Below are 23655 nucleotides of genomic sequence, written 5' to 3'. Positions count from 1 at the left end.
TTTTCACTACATCAGAGTGCCTCTTTATTTTGGACGTTTATATATATATATATATATATATATTATATATATATTATACAGTTGTGCTCATAAGTTTACATACCCTAGCAGAATTTGTGATTTTCTGGCCATTTGTCAGAGAATATGAATGATACTGTAACTCACAAACCTTTCTTTCACTCATGGTTAGTGGTTGGCTGAAGCCAGTTATTGTCAAACAACTGTGTTTACTCTAGTTATATCATAATGACAACAGAAACTACCCAAATGATCCTGACTAAAAGTATACATACCCTGGAGATTTTGGCCTCATAACATGCACACAAGTTGAAACAAACAGGTTTGAATGGCTACTAAAGGTAACCATCCTCACCTGTGATAAGTTTGCTTGTAATCAGTGTGTGGGTATAAAAGGTCAGTGAGTTTCTGATCTCCGGACAGACTCTTGCATCTTTTATCCAGTGCTGCACTGACATGTGTGGATTCTGAGTCATGGGGAAAGCAAAAGAATTGTCAAAGGATCTGCAGGAAAATGTAATTGAACTGTACAAAACAGGAAAGGGAAATAAAAATATCAAAGCAATTGAGAATGCCAATCAGCAGTGTTCAAACTCTAATTAAGAAGTGGAATATCAGGGATTCTGTGGAAACCAAATCACGGTCAGGTAGACCAACAAAAATTTCAGCCACAACTGCCAGGAAAATTGTTTGGGATGCAAAGAAAAATCGACAAATAACTTCAGCTGAAATACAGGACTCTCTGAAAAAAAAAGTGCCGTATTTGTTTCAAGATGCACAATAAGGAGGCATTTGAAGAAAAATGGGCTGCATGGTCGAGTCACCAGAAGAAAGCCATGTAAATGCCACAAAACATCCCGCTTACAATACTCAAAACAGCACCAAACAAAGACAAGCCTCAAAACTTCTGGAATAAATTAATTTGGAATGAATAGACCAAAATTAAACTTTTTGGCCACAACCATAAACGTTACATTTGGAGAGGAGTCAACAAGGCTTATGATGAAAGGTACACCATTCCTACTGTGAAACATGGAGGTGATTCGCTGATGTTTTGGGTATGTGTGAGCTACAAAGGAACTGGAAACTTGGTCAAAATTTATGGTAAAATGAATGCAGCATGTTATTAGAAAATACTGGAGGAAAATTTGCACTCATCAGTCCGGAAGCTGCGCATGGGACATACTTGGACGTTCCAACATGACAATGATCCAAAACACAAGGCCAAGTCGACCTGTCATTGGCTACAGCAGAATAAAGTGAAGGTTCTGGAGTGGCCATCTCAGTCTCCTGACCTCAATATCATTGAGCCACTCTGGGGAGATCTTAAACGTGAAGTGCATGCAAGACAGCCCAAGAAATTACAGGAACTGGAGGCTTTTTGCCAAGAAGAATGGGCAGCTTTACCATCTCAGAAAATAAAGAGCCTCACCCACAACTACCACAAAAGACTTCAAGCTGTTATTGATTTTAAAGGGGGCAATACACGGTATTAAGAACTGGGGTATGTAAACTTTTGATCAGGGTCATTTGGGTAGTTTCTGTTGTCATTATGATTTAAAAAGAGTAAACACAGTTGTTTGACAATAAATGGCTTCACCCAACCACTAACCATGAGTGAAAGAAAAGTTTGTGTTATAATTCATATTCTCTGACAAATGGCCAGAAAATACCAAGTTCTGCTAGGGTATGTAAACTTATGAGCACAACTGTATATTGAAAATACTGAGAAACAGCGCTCTCTAGTGTAATAGGTAAGTGGATTCACCGTAGATAGTGCGTCTTATTTTTACAGTGTGATTAGTATATTTGTGCATCAGAATAATCAGTGATCTTTTCTCAGGACTCCATTGGTTACCAGGATTATCTCGGATGGCGCTAAAATGTACCTTTTAATCGGTCTCCGAACGTGTCCAAAGATGTCACAAGTTAATGTGCCACAGTGCACAATTAAAAGAAAACCCCAATTCAAATTAAATAAGGAGTTTAATAAAGTGCATATGATATAAAATAATACCTTACATGTATAAAAGATAATGTGCTGGTGCTGAGGTAGTGGACTCAATGCGTTTCACCAATCACGCCATTTACTTTGGGCTGGACTTACATTAATTTACACTCTCCTGATGAAGTCCATCAGATCAATCAATCAATCAATCAATCAGATTCTATCTATTATCTTCTAGAAAGTGCTAAATTAGTAGAATCTTATTGGCTGCTATGGGCAACATCCCATCTTCACTAGAACTCCCATCTTAGTAAATGTACCCCTCTGAATTAATTTTTCTATACTAAAAATAGATAGGAAATCCATAAATGTATTTCAATTTATGGCTACATACTATTCTATATAACATCTGTATATCATTCACAATTTAGAATTGCATGCTATTTATACCATATATCTAAATGTTTTTCTTGTTTCAGTTAAACCCAAAATTTTGAATACAGAAGGAAGTTCTAAAAGTCATATAGAAATATCAGTATATCAGTGAAAGTAGGTGATGATGTGACGCTGCCATGCGAGGTAAAGAGTATGCCTCCTCCATTCATTACATGGGCAAAGGAGAGACAGCTCATTTCTCCATTTTCTCAGAGGTACAGTAACATCTTCCTGGCTCTTGATGCATAGACTATTATGTATCATACTTGCCTACCCTCCCGAATGGCTGGGAGGCTCCTGGAAGGGTGGACAAGGCTTCTGCATGCCCCTGGCCTGCCCCGCATCTTCCTAACCCGCTGGTACAATCCTGCCATTCGTGGGTGTACGTGGAGGAGCTAAAATGACGCAATTTGCATCCACGAATCGCAGGAGTTTTTGAAATGGGGGCAGGGCTTGATAATGTAGTGCTTCATCTCTGCCTTAATGGCAGTTGAAAGTCTCCACTCTGGGCTTCTACCAGAGAGGTGACATTAAGGGGGGAATTTACTAAAGGAAATTTGTAAAAAAAAACTAGGTGTATTTGTATCCAGAAATACACTTATTTTTTACGTTTACTATCCCGAAAATACGGCAATTCGTATTCGTATTGATGTGCTATCAATACGAATAGGAATTGCCATATTTTCGGGATGGTAAATGTCAAAAATAAGTGAATTTCTGGATACAAATACACCTATTTTTTACAAATTTCCTTTAGTAAATTTCCCCCTAAATGTCAGCAAGTATTATACGTATTTCTTTGCTCTTCCTGTTAGCTAAACATAGTAGTTATATGATCCTCAAGGCTTGCTAAGCAGCGGTTGTTCGCTGCTTAGCGAGCCTTGGGGAAAAAAAGCAATATAAAGAGTATAACTGATTAAAATAATTTATTTTATCCAGCAACCCCAAATTGCTTAAATTCCAAACAGATAGCTTACACAGCTATCTGTTTGGAGTTTAAGCAATTTGGGGGTTGTACTAACAAGCTAACAAGCTCTAAACGACAATATTTTTATTGCAGACACAATATTCTTCCATCTGGGTCAATGAGGATATTTGATACTAGAATTTCTGATGCAGGGATGTATACTTGTGTAGGTACAAATATAGCAGGAAATATTACACAGTCAATAAGACTCAATGTATATGGTAAGTTTTCAACTTTTTTGTTTGATCGTATTTCAAATAACAATTGTGAAATAATGAATTTCAAGTTTGTGTTTTTTCTGTAAATTTCTTGGGGTAATATCCTATTAGTGGCAGGGATTCAATGCAGGTTTGGCCAGTGCTATGCTATTAGCCCCAACAGTGGCGTAAGTTCATCCCAGTTGCCCGGAGGCATAATAAATATTTGTGCCCCCCCCCCAACCATTTTCTTTAAATATATGTATGCATGTGTGTATGTATGTTACGGATATTATGTTTAGAATAAAGAGAGTGTGATATCTATGGTCCTGCTAGGAGGGGGAGTCAGCCACAGAAGTGATATCAACAGCTTTCAATTAACTGATTCAAACTCACAGGGGTGGAGAGGTGCCCCCTTGGGAGCAGGAGCCCGGCGGCAGATGACTCCATTGCCTCCCAGAGTTCTGCCTCTGAGCCCCAATGCCAGCATCCTTTCCCCCTATAACCGATGTTATCGGGCATTTTGCTTCACCTGCTTGAGGCTCGCAAAGCATACTGTCCAATAAGCAGCAAATGGGAACCGCTATATCACATGCGATCAGGTACTTAACCCCAATCACATGTGTTTTTTGGGGGGTGATTTTGATTTGATCGCTTAGCGTTTGTGTTTGCACATAAGCATTTTAAGTACCATGCTTGGTGCAAGCGGGCACAATAAATTGGTTATTCGCCAGCCCGTTCGTACCTAGCAGTGCGGGCGGGGGGTATGGTGCAGCAGCAATAGGCTGCAAACATGGGAATGCCCAGCGTTTCATGGGCATTCCCATGAAAACACTGGGCTCTCCCATGGTAATTTAGCGATGACGCGGGTGACGGGGGCGGGCAGCTGACGTCACCAGATGACAGCTGCCCCGCCCTCTTCCTGTACAAGGTAGCCACAAATCTAAGTCACCAGAGAGTGCAGAGATTTGCATGCACCTTAGAAATCATTGGATGGTCGGCGACCAACCAATGATTTCCTCCTCGCATGCAAGCTGCGAATGCTAAATTTCCATTTGCACACGTGCGGGGAAACTTGTCGTGTGAGGGGGGACAGCATTTGTGAGGGCTTCATGTGGCGTTTAAACCACACACAAGCTGCAAATGTCTCAGTTTTGCGTGTGAACTAGAATAACCGGTACTTATGTATTATCTGGACTCCCATGTTAAATGCACCCCATTTTTTCATACCCCCACTATCCAACTACGCATGGAGTTGATTTTATATAGTGTGGCGAGCGCAGCGAGCCTCCGTGCCCGAAGCGTGGCGAGTGCAGCGAGCCCCGCGAGGGGACGCGGTCTCATAAGAAAAACGGGAGCCCAGATATTACATAGGTACCGAATAACCTCCTTTGTCCAATCACAGGTCCATTTTTGCCAGATAAAGAGAGCTGCTAATTGGATACTGCAAAAATGACCATCGGTCATTAATCATAATATCTGCCCTTTTATATCGCCTGAAGCAGCTTTGGGGATAATAGGATATCCCCCATAGCTGTGAAATGATTATAAACATCAGATTGTCATAGAAAACATTGATTCTATGCATAGCTTTTTGCCACAGCAGATCTTCATTTCACAATTTAGGGCTAGATTTATCAAAGCCTGGAGAGAGATAAAGCAAACATTTTACATGCTGTGTTGGGTACTTTAGGATAGATGTAATCAGCTTTGGAGAGAGATAAAGTCCCAAAAAACAGCTCCTGTTATTTATTGTAACACAGCCTGTAATATGTTAGTTAGAAGCTGGCTGGTACTCTATATCCATCCAGTTTATCTCTCTCCAAAGCTTAGTACATAGGCCCCTTTAATTCTATCCACTTTATTCTTTTCAACTGTGATACATTTACACTTAATTTATTTTCAATCCAGTCCCCAATATGCCAATGATAGCAGAATTTGGTGTCCATAAAAGGGTATTTATATACAAATCAACTAGTCCAATGAGTGTCTCAATTGAAAATAAAATGTCCGGTTAATTCATATACTTCTTGGGGGGAGATAATAAGGAGAGAAAAAGTGGTGAAGTTGCTCTTATCATTACATCAGCTTACTGTATCTATTTTTTACACAGTTTGTAATATGACAGTTAGAAGATAGATGGTTGCTATAGGCAACTTCTGTACATTCTCTCTCTCCAAGATTTCAAAAGATTTGACGTAAAAAAAGTGTAAATTCAGCCTTTCCCAAAGATTTTACAGAAACGCATAGTATTACTCATTTTAGTATTCCTCATGCATCCGCCAGGTGCGGCCTCTGTTATGTCTCTAAATTACTTTGTTGTTGTATAAATGTATAACTACAGAAATGTTATTATGTTCTTTTGTCGTTTTGTACTGTATGCTTTCTCATTGGTTTTATTCCTTAGTCCCACCCAAAATCCAAAGAGGCCCTAAAACTATAAGAGTGAATGTTGGGCAAAGCTTTGAAATTGCCTGTATAAGTCATGGCATACCACCACCCAGAACATCCTGGTATCACCATGGAAGAATATTAGAGGTGAATGAAAGAAACCAGGATACTACATTTAGAGTTGACCATGCAGAACTTACAGATGCAGGAATGTACACCTGTATTGCTAGTAACATAATCGGCCAGGATAACGCAAATGTGACAGTAGAAATTCGAGGTAAAGTTATGATTATAAACTAGTTTCACAACAATTTATATGAAAATAATGTTATTTATATTTTCCTGGATGGATATATCATAGGGATGACTTTTCTATTCATTGTTACTTTGTAGCACCTCCTACTTTATCAGATCTGGAACCTCCCTATGACAAAACAAATCAGGAGAGAATTTCCAGCCAACAGGTTTCATTCCTCTGCCCAGCAAAAGGTAATAGTCATACATGTGCTAATAACAGGTAATAGTCATGCATGTGCTAATGGCAGGTAATAGTCATACATGTGCTAATGGAAGGTAATAGTCATACTGTACATGTGCTAATGGCAGGTAATAGTCATACATGTGCTAATGGCAGGTAATAGTCATACATGTGCTAATGGCAGGTAATAGTCATACATGTGCTAATGGCAGGTAATAGTCATACATGTGCTAATGGCAGGTAATAGTCATACATGTGCTAATGGCAGGTAATAGTCATACATGTGCTAATGGAAGGTAATAGTCATACTGTACATGTGCTAATGGCAGGCAATAGTCATACATGTGCTAATGGCAGGCAATAGTCATACATGTGCTAATGGCAGGTTATAGTCATACATGTGCTAATGGCAGGTAATAGTCATACATGTGCTAATGGCAGGTACTAGTCATACATGTGCTAATGGCAGGTAATAGTCATACATGTGCTAATGGCAGGTAATAGTCATACATGTGCTAATGGCAGGTAATAGTCATACCTGTACTCATGGCACTTACTGTATGTATGCAACCGGTTCATACTGTACCTCTGTCCGAGCTATCTCACAATCCCTCTTTAAATGTCCTTTAATATTTATTAGATTAACTGCTCATCTTTCATTTGGTTCTGGTTAATATATCTACTAAATAGACAGTCAATCGGTCAACACCAAAAGGTTGCTATGCAATAGGTTGACAGAGACAAACATATCAACATAAAAATGTTGATATGCAATAGGTTGACATGGTCAAAATGTCGACATCAATTTTTCACAAATATTTTGGGACTTTTTGCATTGTTTACCATCCACGTGGACTACAATTGAGAATGGTAAAGTTTGCTGAAGGAAGCAAAGCACCAGTTCAGAAGCATGGTGAGCGAAGCGAGCCATGGGACCTTCACACAAAAAATTGAAAAATGTACGTCAACCTTTAAATGTGTCTTTTGCAGGCTGACCTTTTGACCCTGTTCACCTTTTGAACCTGTTGACCTATAGCATGATAACCTTTTGGTAATGATCTATTGACTGTCTACCTAGACACTGTCTATTCAATAATCCACGCCCCTTTCAGTAATGTTGTTCATTCATTTAGAACCTATTCTCGTAATATTTTTGTTAGTCAGAAAAAGGTAAAACCTTTAGTGAAATCATTTATTTCATTAATGTGCTAATGATGAAAAAATCTAAAAAACAAAATTACCGGTACTTAATTTTTCACGAGATAGAAATGAATCTATAGGACTAAAAAAAAAAAAATAAGAATTTTTACTCATCGGAAAAAAAATTGACCTCCAAAGTAATGTATATTTCTGACCTTCGATAGTGTTTCTTTTTGTTTTGGGCATATGTATTTTACCAATTAGCCATATTTTACTGATAAATTAATAAAAATCAAACGGCAAAAATAACTTTTTTGTATGTTTAAATATCTGCAATATATGATTTGTATATTTACCTGATGCTTCAATTGTAAAGTGTTTTAAAAATGAAAGCTATAGTACAGTATATATGAAAAAGTTTCTATGCATAGAGAATCAAGGTTTCAAAATACTTAAATTGATATTATTACAATGGCCCTTATTCTGATTGACGCGTACTTTTCCGCATACTTTCGGATCGCGTCTTTACGGCGTCTGCGCATGCGTGGAGAACGCAACGCGCATGTGCCACGCCTTGACACCGTACCTGTTCGGGCAAATCCCGTACAAAACTGTTCACCGCAATCAGTCGGGAAATATGGGCGTATTATGGGCGTCATGCGGAATGACACATGGGCGTAGTTTCAAAGTGGGCAAAACGGGGCGGAAACATGGGCGGACACGGGGGAGTACACTTATGTTGGGGGGCATGCAATCGGATACCACTCCGAATGCACGCGAACAAAAAGGGAAGAAATGTGCGGTGTCCAAAAGGCTAGTATTGCTTAGCGGACACCACTCGTTCCTGCGGTAGGCGAACGGACCGCCTAATGACTACAAGCATTAACACCTGAACCCAATAGAATCGACTCCTTTACTCATTACTCACTAATAGGACGCTTGTCAGTGCTTTAATTGAAACCATTGCTCTTCAATTGCTGTAAGGGTTAATGTGTGCAATGCATGTGTTAGGCATGCTTGTAAGGATATATTGGCATCTAATTGATTCCAATTCCAAATAAGCATTTTTGTATGAGGATAGGTAATTGAATAAGTGGGTCATGTGATGTATTGCAGAATAGACATAATAGTGGGTTGTTTGGCGTAAATACACCGCTTACGTGCGGAAGCACCGCTTGCCTCCCGTTCGGATGCGGTATTCCCGTGCATACTCTGTAATACTCTGTAATACCGTGCAGAATCGGAGTGATTCTCCCGCACACGCATGGTTTGTATGTCGTCCGTAAACACGCCCTGTTCTTAAAGAGTGAGTCCGTCCGAATGCGGAGGACACGTGGGCGTTTCTACGGACGATGGCCGCACGCAGCAGCACACCGTGGCGTGCGGACCGCACCGTAAGAATTCGGGAATATCCGCACCGATCAGAATAAGGGCCCATACTCTGTAATACTCTGTAATACCGTGCAGAATCGGAGTGATTCTCCCGCACACGCATGGTTTGTATGTCGTCCGTAAACACGCCCTGTTCTTAAAGAGTGAGTCCGTCCGAATGCGGAGGACACGTGGGCGTTTCTACGGACGATGGCCGCACGCGGCAGCACACCGTGGCGTGCGGACCGCACCGTAAGAATTCGGGAATATCCGCACCGATCAGAATAAGGGCCAATGTGTGGGGTATTTGCCAAGCTATAATAAATAAAAATGTTACTATTTATATTTATAAAATGCATAATGACAGTAAGGTGTTTTTTTTTTTAAGTTTGGATGTTGCTATGGACAACCAATGAGATTCTGTCTGTTATCTACTAGAAGGATCTAAATAAAAAGTAGATTCTGATTGGTTGCTATGGACAACATACCATCTTCAATATAACTCCCATCTTAGTAAATTAACCCATAAATGTACCTTATATAACATAATGTTTGTACATATGTTTAATTAGGTAATCCTAAACCAATCATTAAGTGGTTGCACAATGGCAAAGAGTTAACTGGAACGGAACCTGGCATTAACATTACAGGGGATGGGACAATGCTTACCATCAATTCATTGACACTCTACGACAGTGGAGAATACAAGTGTGTGGCCACTAATGAAGTAGGGCTAACAGAGAGGAAATACAATTTAAAAATCCACGGTAAATATATTTAACATCTGATTTTACTTTAGACATGTTGTTTTTCCTAAAAATGTATTACAGGTACACTGAATAAAAAAAAACATTCATTTTAAAGGTCTGAAAACTTTGACATGGTTGTCAGGTTTCTGACAGCTAATATCTTATAAAGTGCTCTTCTCTACATTTGTCTGCATAGGTGCCATCAACATTCATATATAATTATGTTTACATGCCTCTTGCTCATTCATTATAGGAATTGCAATGGTATTGTACTGTTTATGAATGAAGGGTTAAAAATGTGGTATTTCATTATATATATGTAAATTTCAAGGGAAGGGGAAATGAGATATGTCCGCACAGGCAGGTGCTATAGCACCAGTTGGCCGCAAATGAGGCAGTCTTATTTGTAAAGCTCAGAGGGGGTGCAGCCAAAGACAATGAAGTTACAAAATACAATAGAAAGTAGGACGGAGAAGAATGTCTTTTTTGTTGGCGCACAAAGATAAGTATAGAGAATTTTACTTTAAAATGAGTACTGTCCAATGAGTGAAATGTTTCGGATGTGTGAAAGAGATTCTTATCTTTTTTTGATTTTAAAATTTTTGATATTTTAACGTTATACGCTTTTATGGTTATCAGTGTCCTCTATGTGTCTTTAATCAATTCTTGTTTGCTGAGGAGATGTTATCTATGTTTCTATGAAAGAGTTGCTTCCGTGTTACTCTTGAGTGCTTTTCTTTAAAGGCACTCTTATGTGGGTCACTCTTCTTGTTAACTTTAGAGATTTCCTCCCGCTGTGATGCTATCGTGTATTTTTTGTTTTACCTCCTTTAGAGAGCTAAGTAAACAAGTTAAAGTTAACAAGAAGAGTGACCCACATAAGAGTGCCTTTAAAGAAAAGCACTCAAGAGTAAAGGCCCCCATACACTAGGGCGACTTGTCCTTAGGACAAGTCGCCCCCGACTTCCCCCTGAGCTTCCCCGGCTGCTCCCCGGGGGAGCTTGATTAGATTGGCACTTGATGTGCCATTTTTTACATGTGATAAATTGTCTCGATTTATCACATGTAAAAAACCCGGGGAGCGGGGGGGGGGCTGCTGGTGGGAGCAGGGGGGCTGGGGACGCTGCAGGGACACAGACGCTGCGGGGGACACAGACGCTGCGGGGGACACAGACGGGCAGAGGGAGCCGGGAGCTGTCAGTGCTAGAAAAAAAAGCCTACTGTATACAATGAATGGGCAGCCTGTGATTGGCTGAGCGCTCTCTCAGCCAATTGCTGACTGGCTGAGAGAGCGCTCAGCCAATCACAGGCCGCCCATTCATTGTATGGGCTTTTTTTTTTTTCAGTGCTGACAGCTCCCCCCGCCCGGCTCTATGCCGCCTGTGTCCCTCGCAGCGTCCCCAGCCCCCCCTCGTCCCTCCACCGCCGCACCGCCCCACTAGGTCCCAAGTCGGGTGGTCGGACGTGCAGCCCGTCCGACCACCCGACGCAGATCCGATGCGCACGGGACCGCGCATCGGATCTGAGGGGACATCAAAACTAGCCGATTTTGGTCCGATTTAGGCCAGATCCGACTGATCTGGCCTAAATCTGACCAAAATCGGCTAGTGTATGGGGGCCTTAACACGGAAGCAACTCTTTCATAGAAACTTAGATAACATCTCCCCAGCAAACAAGAATTGATTAAAGACACATAGAGGACACTGATAAACATAAAAGCGTATAACATTAAAATATCAAAAATGTAAAAATCAAAAAAAGATAAGAATCTCTTTCACACATCCGAAACATTTCACTCATTGGACAGTACTCATTTTAAAGTACCTATTAAAATATTGAAATTTTAAAGGTATTTCATTTTATAATTACAAGGTTTTTTTGTGTCGCCCTATATGCAAAACTCACACTACAAAATAATGGGATGCAAATGAAAAGCCGTAGCTCATGGGTTCCACCAATGTTGCACACGTTCTCCCACACTTTATAGAGTTGCTCTACCATAAATCTTGGGCATGTGTGCATGTGAACATTGGGTCTGATTCATTATGAATCGCATATAATAAGCTGCTCGCTGCAGCTTAGCATACAGTATGCCTTCCATTGCAATGCAAATGCAGGAGCAGGTGCCTGCATTTGCAATTGCTGAAAACTGTGATTTGATTGCAGTTCTAGAGGAACGTTCTTGATACTCCTCTGCGACCCCAGCCTGAGTAACTCTGACCTTACTCCAGCTGCCTGTCGCAGGGCAGCTTGCGAGTTCAAGAAAATTGCACCTCGCAGGCAGTCTGGTCTGGCCACTCATGGAAAATGGAGACAACAAGCCCCTAATTCCAGAGAAACGCTGGCTGCCCCACTCTCATTCCTTCCCTTAAATAGGATCTGACATGAATTAGCCCCATTGTTGGCAGCTCATCCATATGGAATAAATGTGAATGATGGTGTCTAAGCCACTTTCCTACAGAAAACAGATTTCTCAAAAATCCTGTCAAATCTGAATTACAAAATTGGCCCTAGGTATAAAATATTGGCCCTTATTCTGATTCACTAGCAAAGGCAATTCCTTCTCAAATGGACAAAACCATGTGCATTGCAGAGCGGCAGATGTAACTTGGGCAGAGAGAATTAGATTTGGGTGGGGTTTTACTACAAAGCGAGATCTATATTGCAGTGTAAAATAAAGCAGTCAGTGTTTTCCCTGCACAGAAACAAAATAACTCACCTAAATGTAACTCTCTCTGCACATTTTACATCTGCCCCCCTGCAGTGCACATGGTTTTGTCCATTTTAGAAGGAATTTGCCTTTGCGAATGAACCAGAATAAGGTCCATTACTGTATATCATAAATTGAGTAAAGAAATGTGATCACTGATGATTCAGAAATTAGGACATCATTTAACATTTCTTAATCGTACAGATGACAATCAGTCTGAGCCCCTCAAACTTGTCTTATTTTATTTTTTTTCTGAAAATTATAATTACCCATTGCATTTTATTCACCCCTTAGACCAGGGCTAATAAACCAAACTTCCATTGCACAATTTGCCTTGAGATTTTACTTTGTTAATGGGACCAGTGGCAGAACTCTGGGAGGCAATGGAGTCATCTGCCTCCGGGCTCCTGCTCTCAAGGGGGCACCTCTCTTCCCCTGCAAGTTTAAATCCATTAATTGAAAGACATTGAAATAGCTTCTGTGGCTTAGTTCTGAAATATACAGTGTTCTCTCTCTCTCTCTCTCTCTCTCTCTATCATATATATAATATTTCATAAGAGACATATATAATTATATAAGGTTTTGTGTGTGTATGTGTTGGGGGCACCAATATACATCTTGCCTCCGGGCAACTGGGATGAACTTATGCCACTGAATGGGACCTCAAGATGATGGCTAGAAATATATATCTTTACTGTAGGAACATGATGCAGAGTTATTTAAAACAAAATCACCATAACTATGTACTAAACTTATCTGTCGAATAATATTTTCCAAAGTCTGTTGCACTTCATTTTATTGGCCTATAATTGTAGCTTGCCTGTCACACTTCCCGATTCCTTATTCAGATTTCAGTTTCTGCCAAGAGCCTAATTTTATGCAGCTGCTCAAGAACAGTAGAGTGAATCCTTCTCACACATGGTATTAATACCGTACGGAACACAGTAATTAGACACTCGTGTAAACATGGGCTTCCTTTTCCAAAGTTGCACATACTTGTTCCTTATTTTTAGGAACAACATTATTCAGTTTTTTTTTCAATGTTTGTAACCTAAAATGTTATCCTTCACAGATCCTCCAACCATTAAAGAAAAGGAAATAGTGATGAATGTATCTGTTTTGTTGAACCATGCTGCAAGCTTATTTTGTGATGCTACAGGGAGTCCTTCACCTCTAATCACCTGGTATAATGGAAGCACGCAGGTATTCATAGCAGAATAAGCATAGATCATATGAGATTAATCACAGATATTATAGGATTTTATTTTTACCACATTTATCAAAAAATAGAAGGGAAGATGCATTTTGCACATAGTGGTAAAATTGTGTGTTACTGTAGGCACATTAAGCCCCTTTCCCCAATTAAATATTTGCATGTTGGGGTAAATTTACTAAGCTCTCGTGTTTCAGATAAATATACAAACATACACAGATCAGTTTTTTTAGATATATATTTTTTAAATCTGGTATATTCTTAAGCTCCCTTGTTTACAGGATTCGTGATGAGAAACTTGTTCATATTTGGCTGCCAGTAAACAAACATTGGCGAACATGAGGCATGGGCAGATCCTTCAGATCTGTGTAGTGCTACTTTTGTAAAAGTACAGGGGGAAAATTACATTGGGGTCCCTTTGTTTTTTTAAACCTGCAATGGACTCCTCTAATCAGTAAGGTGATGCGACAGCCGGGGACATGGCTATACCGGTCTTTGCTGTTGTAACATTAATACACTAAATAGTCAGCGATGTGGGCCGAGTTCATAGCAATATTGTGTAAAATGAAGAGTTAACATTTTGTTTTACCTATGGAACTACACTTTGAACTACACTACACTTGGATAACTGAAAATACCAACATGGAGGGCATTAATACTTACCTACATCCCCCATAGCCCTTCGGTCCTCTTCTCCAGTAGAATCCATAGGGTACCTGTAAAAAAATACATACTCATCTAACCCAGTGTCGAATGGTCATCTCCATAAAAAAAGCAAGTAAATTGATTCTATATGCATCTGGATTTTATTCCCCTAAATGAAGGGCCTCTATATGACTCTCCTGGTTGATGGGTCTCATCAGAGACCCATCAGCCAATCAGGAAGCACCACATAGCAGTGCTCTCCTGATTGGCTATGCGCCATTGAGCTGTCACTCAAGCGGAGCCTATACACTTCTACGGGGAACATGAGATTTACCACAAACCACAAATGTTATTTAGGTCAAACCTCCTTTGTGGTTTGTGGTAAACAAAGTAGTCAAATTTGTACTGTTACATTCAATTTGTCTTTTTTTGCAGGTTGTTGACAGTGATAATGTCCACATTTTGGAAAAAGGAAAAATACTGAAGATAATTGAAACATCTGTATTAGATTCTGGATACTTTACCTGCACAGCTACTAACATTGCAGGGAGTGCTGAGAAACAGTTCTTTATAAACGTTTTAGGTAAGTGAACATAACACAAATTAACACTCACATAATTATAAGGGCCTAATTTAGTAGATATGCAGTCATTATATCTACAGTGTCTAGGTTGACAGTCAAAAGGTCGACAACTATTGGTCAACAGTCAAAGGGTCGACATGGTCAAAAGATCATCAGTAAAAAGGTCAAGTGTTCAAAAAGGCAGAATGTTGACATGGTCAAAAGGTCGGCATGGAAAAGGTCTACATGAAAAAGGTTGACACGGTTTTAAAAAAAATTTTTTAACCCACTACTGCATGGTGGGAGAATCTAATAGGGTACTTATGTAGTATCTGGGCTGCCGATTTTGTGATTGTATGCCTTACCTTAAGGCATACAATCAGATGCGATGCGATGCGATTCGATGCGATTTTGCATAGGATTCAATGTTAAGAAGGTCCTGTTCATTTCCCCACTATCCAAGTGGGCATAGAGTTGATTTTATATAGCGTGGCGAGCGCAGCGAGCCACCGAGCCCGAAGCGTGGCGAGCGAAGCGAGCCCCGCGAGGGGACGCATATTTCTTAAAAAGTATTCTGTGTCCCCTCGCGGGGCTCGCTACGCTCGCCACGCTTCGGGCTCGGTGGCTCGCTACGCTCGCCACAGGTTTATATCCAACTCCATGCCCACTTGGATAGTGGGGAAAGGAAAAGGACCCCTTTTTCCCATTGAATTCTATGTTAAAATGGACTCAGACCATTTTAACATTGAATCCTATGGAAAAATCTTGACCATCGCATCGCATACGATTTGGTCGCATGCGATGCGATACGATGCGATGCGATCCGATCCGATTTCTAAATCGGCAGCCCAGATACTACATAAGTACCTCTAATAGTCTGCCGAGTGCAGCGAGTCACCGTGCCCGAAGCATGGCTAGTGTAGCGAGCCATGCGAGTGGATACGGTACACTAAGCCGGTGTCCATACACCTTTATCGGGCTTAAGTGAAGGTCATTCTCGGCACTGGAATGCAAGGTCCACTGTCCGTCCAGAAGGAAGGGCGATAGATAAGGACAGACACACAGAGACTAAAAACAAAGGTGGTTCTTACCATACCCAGTCGTGTACATAATTGCCATGCAGTGCCTAACGCTTAGTATGACACGCAACTACCTGAACTTCAACACAGAGCCCTAGAGTTGACAAAACACCCGCCTCATATTCAGAGATTTCCTGTCAGCTCCATTTCGGTGATTAGCAGTAATAATAAAAGTCAGTTTAGACTGAATTTTATTTCCAAAGGGGAGAGAAATCATTCAATAGTTGGCGACCATCGAATGAGTTCTCTCCCCTACGGCGGCATGTGAGGCGATGTGTTTTTGTTCACAGGTCTGAATCAGGCCCAACATTTCTTGCAGTATTCTATAAATGTGTGTGTGTACATATAATATATAATACAATGTAGGAATGGTCATTATAGCATTGGGTTTCCCTGGGATCAGTTTGTCATGCCCCTCTACCAAAATGGCATACGCATTTTCTCTCAAGTGATAAAGGTGGATGCGCCAATTCTCTTTCTGTCACAGGGCACAAAAAAGTCAAACAATTACCAATAAATACATGGAATCTTCCAGTAGCACATTACAATTTCAACACCTCACTCTCTAAAAGATTCTCCTTGTTACACAAACATTCTTCTCGTAGCAACCTAACAAAGGGGGTTATTCTAGTCCATTCTTTCTGACAAAATCCTTCTTAGATGGACAAAACCATGTGCACTGCGGGTGGGGCAGATGTAACTTGTGCAGAGAGAATTAGATTTGGGTGGGGTTTTTCTTCAAAGTGAGATCTATATTGAAGTGTAAAATCATGCAGTCAGTATTTTCCCTGCACAGAAACAAAATTACTCACCCAAATCTAATTCTCTCTGCACATGTTACATCTGCCCCCCCTGCAGTGCACATGGTTTTGTCCATCTAAGAAGGATTTTGTCAGAAAGAATGAACTAGAATAAACCCCAAAGTAACAAGGTTATAAACAAGATATAATTATATCCCATTACTTTGATCCATTCTTTTTAGTAGACACATCATTAAGATTCCTTCACTGACAGCATTGACCACTACAACAGAATTTTGACTCTCATACTCAGGACTGCTGTCACTCTTACAATTCTGGACGTCTTTCTCCTTTGTGAACCCAAAGTCTTGCAAAGTCCCTCTGCTTATCTTGTAATTCCACTCACACCAATCAAATTTTTAACTTTGGCTACTGGATATCTTGAGGCTCACTGAATGCAATGTTTGCAAATTCTTCATCATACCTCTCAGGTGGCTTGCCAATAATTGATTTTGCAGAAGCCCTTTCTCTGACTGAATTGCCACTATGGTAGCCTTTGGTTCAACTCTCTAGATAAGGGTATGTCCAATGACAAATAAGTATTCTGCATATCAGCTTCCAGCTTTTCTATGGTTTGCCCTTTTCTTTTAATATGGTACTGTACTTCTAGAATTGACAAGCATTGTGTTACTTGGATTCCATAAACTGTAATCTTTAGTTGCATGGCAGTAGCCAAGAGTGATGCATTTCACTGCTTTTTTATCCAGCTTGCATTTCTTTCTTTTGGTAATGAATTCTGTCAATTTTTCCACTCGGTTATCTCTTTGTCCATGCTTCAATAGGTGTTATGTCCTTTAGGGCAACTGTAGGAAAACAGTTTTTGAAAAACACTGTTGTAGACATGGCTTCCACCTAAAATAGTTTATCTGGGCCTAAATACTTCAGCATAGATCTGCTCTCTCTCTCTCTACTAGTTCACTTGACCACTTATTGTACAAGGTTTTGCTAAGGCACTGTAGTAAAGACAATGGTCAATTGATTCTCTAATCTCTGTTTTCTTAAGAAGAATATTCTTTACTCTTATCAGATGTCCCAGCCCTGACTTACTGCTCTCATATTTTAGTTTGTCTTGTGATTTGCCTCCTACAGATCAGGATATCCTGCTTTGCCAAGTTTTTTGCATAGGAAGTCTGCTTAGCACAAAAACTGTAACATCTTCAGTTTGAGCATGGGTCTGTGTTTGGAAATCTTCCAATCATATACTGTTTGTTTGGTTTATCCTGACTCAAATTCCAAGTGAATCCAGTTTGCAGGGTTTAAACCAGCTCACTAAGTGTCTCCTGCTTGGGTTTTGCCCAGCTCACCTGTTCCAAGTGTATCCAGCTCAATGGGTTTATACCAGCTCACCAATTCTAAGTGTATCCTGCTCGCTGTGTTTAGCCTTACTAATCGATCCCATATGCATCCTGTACTCTGATTCTGTTCACGGCACTTACTGATGTAGCCTAGCTCTTCCATCCGGTGATGCATATGCATCACAGCATTAATGACGTGGCCAATGTCCCGCGAATGAGGCTTGGGTACACACAGTCATGTCATTCAATGGCAATAATGATAGTGGATACATCTGTAGTTATGCCGTTTCCTGGGTTCAGCCTGCTTCAAAGTATTCAGTCTAGTTTCTATAGTCTATTTCTGCCTGGTCTCAATTAGTACTGTCTAGCTACAGTCAGTCAAGTTGTACTAAGCAGTACATATCGTAGGTGCATCTCTCCAAGAAACTCCTTCATAGCCTGTAATGTTGTCTAGATCAATAGTACCTAATGCGCAAGTCCTACATAAAGCCCCAAAGTTTTCTGCATCTGAAACCACCTGCTGTTCCACTGACAAAGTCCAACCTGGGTCAATCAGAATTCCCTTACATGATATCAAAGTCTTGAGCATTTGAGCTCTTTGATTTTCTACAAGTCTTTTGTAGTCTGCAATTTTCTTTGCAACTTCATTCATTTGAAGTGATCTATGAATGTTACAAAGAATGAGTATCCACATTACCTACACTGGATCGCATATATCCTAAAGTACTACCTCAAGTACTATTTTGGAGCTGCTGTTGCTGACTTGGGACATGGCTGATGACTTTGTTCCATAATATACAGATCTTACAGGTTTCTCTGTTCTAGTCACTGATTCCTGTGATCTGATCTGCAGTAGCTTTGGCTGACATCTTGGTACATGGAATAAGGCTTCACCTGGAGGAGCAGCAACATAGAGCCTGCGCAGTATCCTGCTTTCTGATTTATTTTGAGTTTTGACCAGGCTTGTTTGTGTCCTGTATACGGTACAATATTTGCAGTCTGTTTATTTAAGTGGGAAGAAAGGACAACCATTACATTTACACTTACACTGGCACAGCACAGAGTTCTAATCTTTGGGTCTTCCAGAAGTGAATTTATCTTGAAGGAGTCATTGGTGAAGCTAGGGGTTTGTTAGACTCCTCTTTTTTGCTACTGTCAGATTATATCCTGGTTGACATACAGTAAGTATATCCCTGGCCAAAGCATTGATCACGTTTGACTGCTCGACTGCACACATGTGACCAGTTAATCAGAGTTGCTGCAATTTGCACCAGCCAGCATTAGCCAATAAGCTGGTTGACTCTTATTGGCTGCCTCCATCAAACTAAAGCAGCCTCAACTGAGACACCTTCCATTAAGAAAATACAGCAACCAGAGGGCTGGGTTGAGGGGGCAGGGGCATAGACACAGGCCTGGCTACAATGTGCATGTGACCAAAAGCAAGATCATCAACCAACCAAGACTGGTAAGCATGGCAGTAAAGCCACCACCCATCCTATTTACTGTCTAATAGATCAGTCTGTATAGGGAGCATGCTGGGGCAATTTAATATAGGTTTTATTTGTTTGTGTGGGAGACAATGTATTTTTTCCTGTGTGGGGCAATGTGTTGATTTCCTGCAGTAGGAATGTGTTTATATTTTTTCTGTGAGGGCAATGTGTTTGCATTTTTTCTTTTGTGGGACTATGTGTATTTTTGTTTTTGGGGGGCAGTGGGTTTGAAATGTTTCCTGTGCAAGCAAGTTGTTTGTTTTTTCAAATTTTCTAAGTGAAGCAATGTGTTTTTTTCATGTGGGGCAATGTGTTTGCATTTATTCCTGAGCGGGGCAATGTTTTTTTTTTTCTATGGAGGCAGTGTGCTTTAATTTTTACTTTGGGGACAGTGTGTTTATTACTGTGAGGAAAAATGTGATTTCATGCAAGGCAGTCCCCGCAGCAAGGTTATATCCCTTTTGTTATGCCACATGCCTCTTTAGGGTACCCATTCTATGTGTACACAAATGTGCCAGCCTGGTAAATAATAAAAGCTTTTTAGCTTTCCGAGTAGACCATTGACTTCAAAAGTCTGGCCATCCCTGCTCTAACCTAAAATGGTTGTTGTTGTTTTTTTTTTAATACTTTTTTGTATAAAAGTTTTCTAACCCTTTGAGTGTCTCTGTGAGAGATACAAAAAAATATCCACTAAAATTGCCAACATCTCTGTGAGAGATGCGCAAAATGTTGGTTAGAAATGTCAACGTCGCTCACATTTGTTATATAAATTCAAAGAAAAAATGTGTAAAATAGATTATATTTCCTATATAAGATAAACTTTACAGGTCATTATGATAAATAAAAATGTTTGCTTGGCAATTTTAACACCAGTTTTGACAAATTCACTTGGTACTCAAAGGGTTAACCTACATTAGCATACAATTAGTGTTAATGTGTATGACAGTATTACAGGAAAACAATTATTTATTTTGTTTATTTCTATGTTTTTTTACTTTTTGTATACCAAGTATCCAAATAACGTTTCCAAAACTGCACCAGTCATAGGCTCCTGAACAATATTGCCTCCAGTCAAATTATCAGTTAAAACTATAAGAAATGTGGAACTGAAAATACAGCTGCAGAAACTTAAGTTTATAGGCATATTTTTGTGTTCAATCCTAAATAACACTCAAATTGTGGTTTGCAATGTGTATTGGTATTTTCCATTGTGTTATGATGGTTAGCAACAAGAAAATGAAAAAAGAACAAATAGTGGTTTCTCAGCAGCCACTGGCTTGTATATTATGTGCATAACATAATTACATTTTTTACTATTCCTCTAGATCCTCCTGAAATTGTAAATAGTGGAATCATCAGTGATGTTTCTGTGATTGTTGGAAATAATGCTAAAATTGAGTGTGTGGTAAAAGGAAAACCATTTCCAATCATCCAGTGGTTCAAAGAAAATAGGTGAGATTACCCTGCATTTCTAAGCACACTCTAGAGGGGCAAAGGCTTTGTAATATTCCATGAAGGAAACTGGTTGGCTCCTGTTGCTTCAAACATAAACCCCAAAATGTCTGAAATCCATCCAATGTGTTGCATAAATAAAAATATACTGCTTACACACTGAGGGGGTGATTCTGGTTGAAGTTCACAGCGCTGCGTATAATTTTTAGCCCACTCGCCACTTGCACATGCTGCTGCCCCCCTTCGCAGGGCGAATTTGCCCGCATGGCTGTGAATGGATGTTTTGCATAAATATCCACTTGCAGCCTATGGGTTGGCACCCACATCATTCGATGGTCGCCGACCATCGAATGATGTGGTGCGCACACGCAAATCTAAGACACTCTCAGGTGTCTTAGGCTTGCATGTGTCCTGACCGAGGACAGGGCTGGCAGCTGACATCCGGTAATATCAGCTGTCCGCCCCTGGAACCCATGTCACTGGGTCATTACTATTGGAATGCCAACGTTTTCATGGAAACACCAATGAAATGCTGGATGTTCCCATGCGCGCAACTACCCGCCTTTGCCCCCTCCTACACTCGCACTGGTGGGTGCGAGCGCCTGGCAAACACTGTTCACCACGGCCATTCTCACAGGCGCATGCGCAGTAAAGAAAATATTGCGCACCGTCGTAAATTCGCATTGCGAATAAGGTCCTGAGACTGTTATGATCTAATCAGTATTATTACAAATATATAATATTTATTATATAATATTTATAAATATATAATCTGTATAAAAATATATTATTCAATTAATATATTGTTCTCAAATACAACCAGCATGACGATTATAGAATTTGCTAATTTCACAAATGGGTACTCTTTACCTAGCACGGCGCCCATCGCGGTCATCGCGGGCATTGAATGCACTAAAAAATCGGGTGCGACGCGACCGACGCGATGCCCGCGATTTCCCATAGGGACCAATGTTAAATTTCTCAATTGACCCAATTTTACTATTCAATGCCTCAATTGACACGATTTTTCCATAGGAATCAATGTTAAATGGCCCACAGAGGCCAAATAGCCACCCTGAAGTGTGAAATGGCCCCCACAATTGTTAACGCCACCCCACGATCAACGTGAACCCGAAGCGTGGCGAGCGCAGTGAGAATAGAATAGTGTGGCGAGCGCAGCGACGAGGATACCTGTGAAGCCCGCAAAGGGACGCGTTTACCTGTGAAGGTATCCGCGTCCCCACGCGGGGCTCGCTGCGCTCGCCACGCTTCGGGCTCGGTGGCTCGCTGCGCTCGCTCGCTTTTTAGTGCATTCAATGGCCGCGATGCCCGCGATTTTTTTACCTACGATGCCCACGATCAAAATCGTGGGCGCCGTGCTAGGTAAAGAGTACCCACAAATGTTCCTAACTAAGCACAGATACACTTATTTTCATTTTTTTCAAAAAGATAAACACCCAGGCACTGGTGTATGGTTTTATTACACTGCTAAACTTGCGGATGCAGGGAGCATAGGATGGGGCAACTGGGGATGCCATGTCATTTTCAACAGCATGGTATAATTAGTAATGACCCTGCAGCAGGGCTGACCACAGGACTTCATTATTGATGGTGGGAGTGCATATAATGTATATATATTCAGTAACATGAAACATATCAAATCTAATAATAATGATAGAGGCAAGTTCAGATCATCAATGCAATAAAATGTACTGCATTATACAGTGCACCCTGAAAGTATTCACAGCGCTTCACTTTTTCCACATTTTGTTATGTTACAGCCTTATTCCAAAATGGAATAAATTAATTTGTCCCTCAAAATTCTACACACAATACCCCATAATGACAATGTGAAAAAAAGATTTTGGGATTTTTTTTAACATTAATTAAAAATAAGAAATCACATGTACATAAGTATTCCTTGCCTTTACATAATACTTGGTTGATGGCACCTTTGGCAGCAATTACAGCCTTAAGTCTTTTTGAATATAATGCCACAAGCTTGGCACACCTATCTTAGGGCAGTATCGCCCATTCCTCTTTGCAGCACCTCTCAAGCTCCATCAGTTTGGATGGGAAGCGTCAGTGTACAGTAATATAACAAATTGTGCAGAAGAATCAAATGTAACCGTAGTAAATGATACATGTAATGTGTAAACTGAACGGATGCAGACACTATCAGCAACATGATGGATACAATCGAGTAATGAACAGTGTAAAGGATAATATGGTACCATTTAAATCAAACAATGAAGGACTATGGTTTCTCAAGAGGTCATAGAATCTAATAAATAGATCCATTTGGCCTCTCTAGTAATTCTAGTCATTCAGATATATTTCCAGCACTTACAAATAAATCTGTTCAAATCAAACATCACATAACTTGCTCCTCGAAATTAGTTATTTATGTGTTAATTTGCCCTTTTGCTAAATTTCTGTTGGCAAGACCAAGGGCAGTGGCAAAAGCAGGATTTTCAGAAGGGGGTTTCCAGAGGGGTGAAGCAAAGCACGGAGATGGACACTTAGGTGACCCAGTATATGCCGGGTCAGTTAAAGTATTATAGAAAGTCCAAATGTATATAAATAATAATAATAATAATAATAATAATAATAATAATAATAATAAAAAATACACACACATATATATACATACATATATATATATACATACAGGGGCGTCAACAGCAGTGTAGACCCCTGGGCATAGCAATGTAT

The 23655-nt window shown here is 40.2% G+C and overlaps 1 protein-coding gene across 1 annotated transcript in view; it reads left to right on the top strand.

Annotated features, from left to right (window-relative positions):
• The window catches only part of HMCN1 (hemicentin 1), a 362739-nt gene that overhangs the window by 95217 nt on the left and 243867 nt on the right, over positions 1-23655 (top strand). Inside the window, 9 exon segments of the mRNA XM_083156769.1 lie at positions 2446-2489; positions 2492-2616; positions 3462-3589; positions 5973-6233; positions 6350-6445; positions 9518-9712; positions 13477-13607; positions 14698-14845; positions 20814-20940. Coding sequence (XP_083012895.1) covers positions 2446-2489; positions 2492-2616; positions 3462-3589; positions 5973-6233; positions 6350-6445; positions 9518-9712; positions 13477-13607; positions 14698-14845; positions 20814-20940 — 1255 coding nt within the window.

The sequence above is a fragment of the Crinia signifera genome, chromosome 8, assembly GCF_055691185.1.
Source record: "Crinia signifera chromosome 8, ASM5569118v1, whole genome shotgun sequence".
Lineage (NCBI taxonomy): Eukaryota > Metazoa > Chordata > Amphibia > Anura > Myobatrachidae > Crinia > Crinia signifera.
Note: the sequence above shows the minus strand (reverse complement) of the source record. Positions and strands in the feature narration are given on the sequence as shown.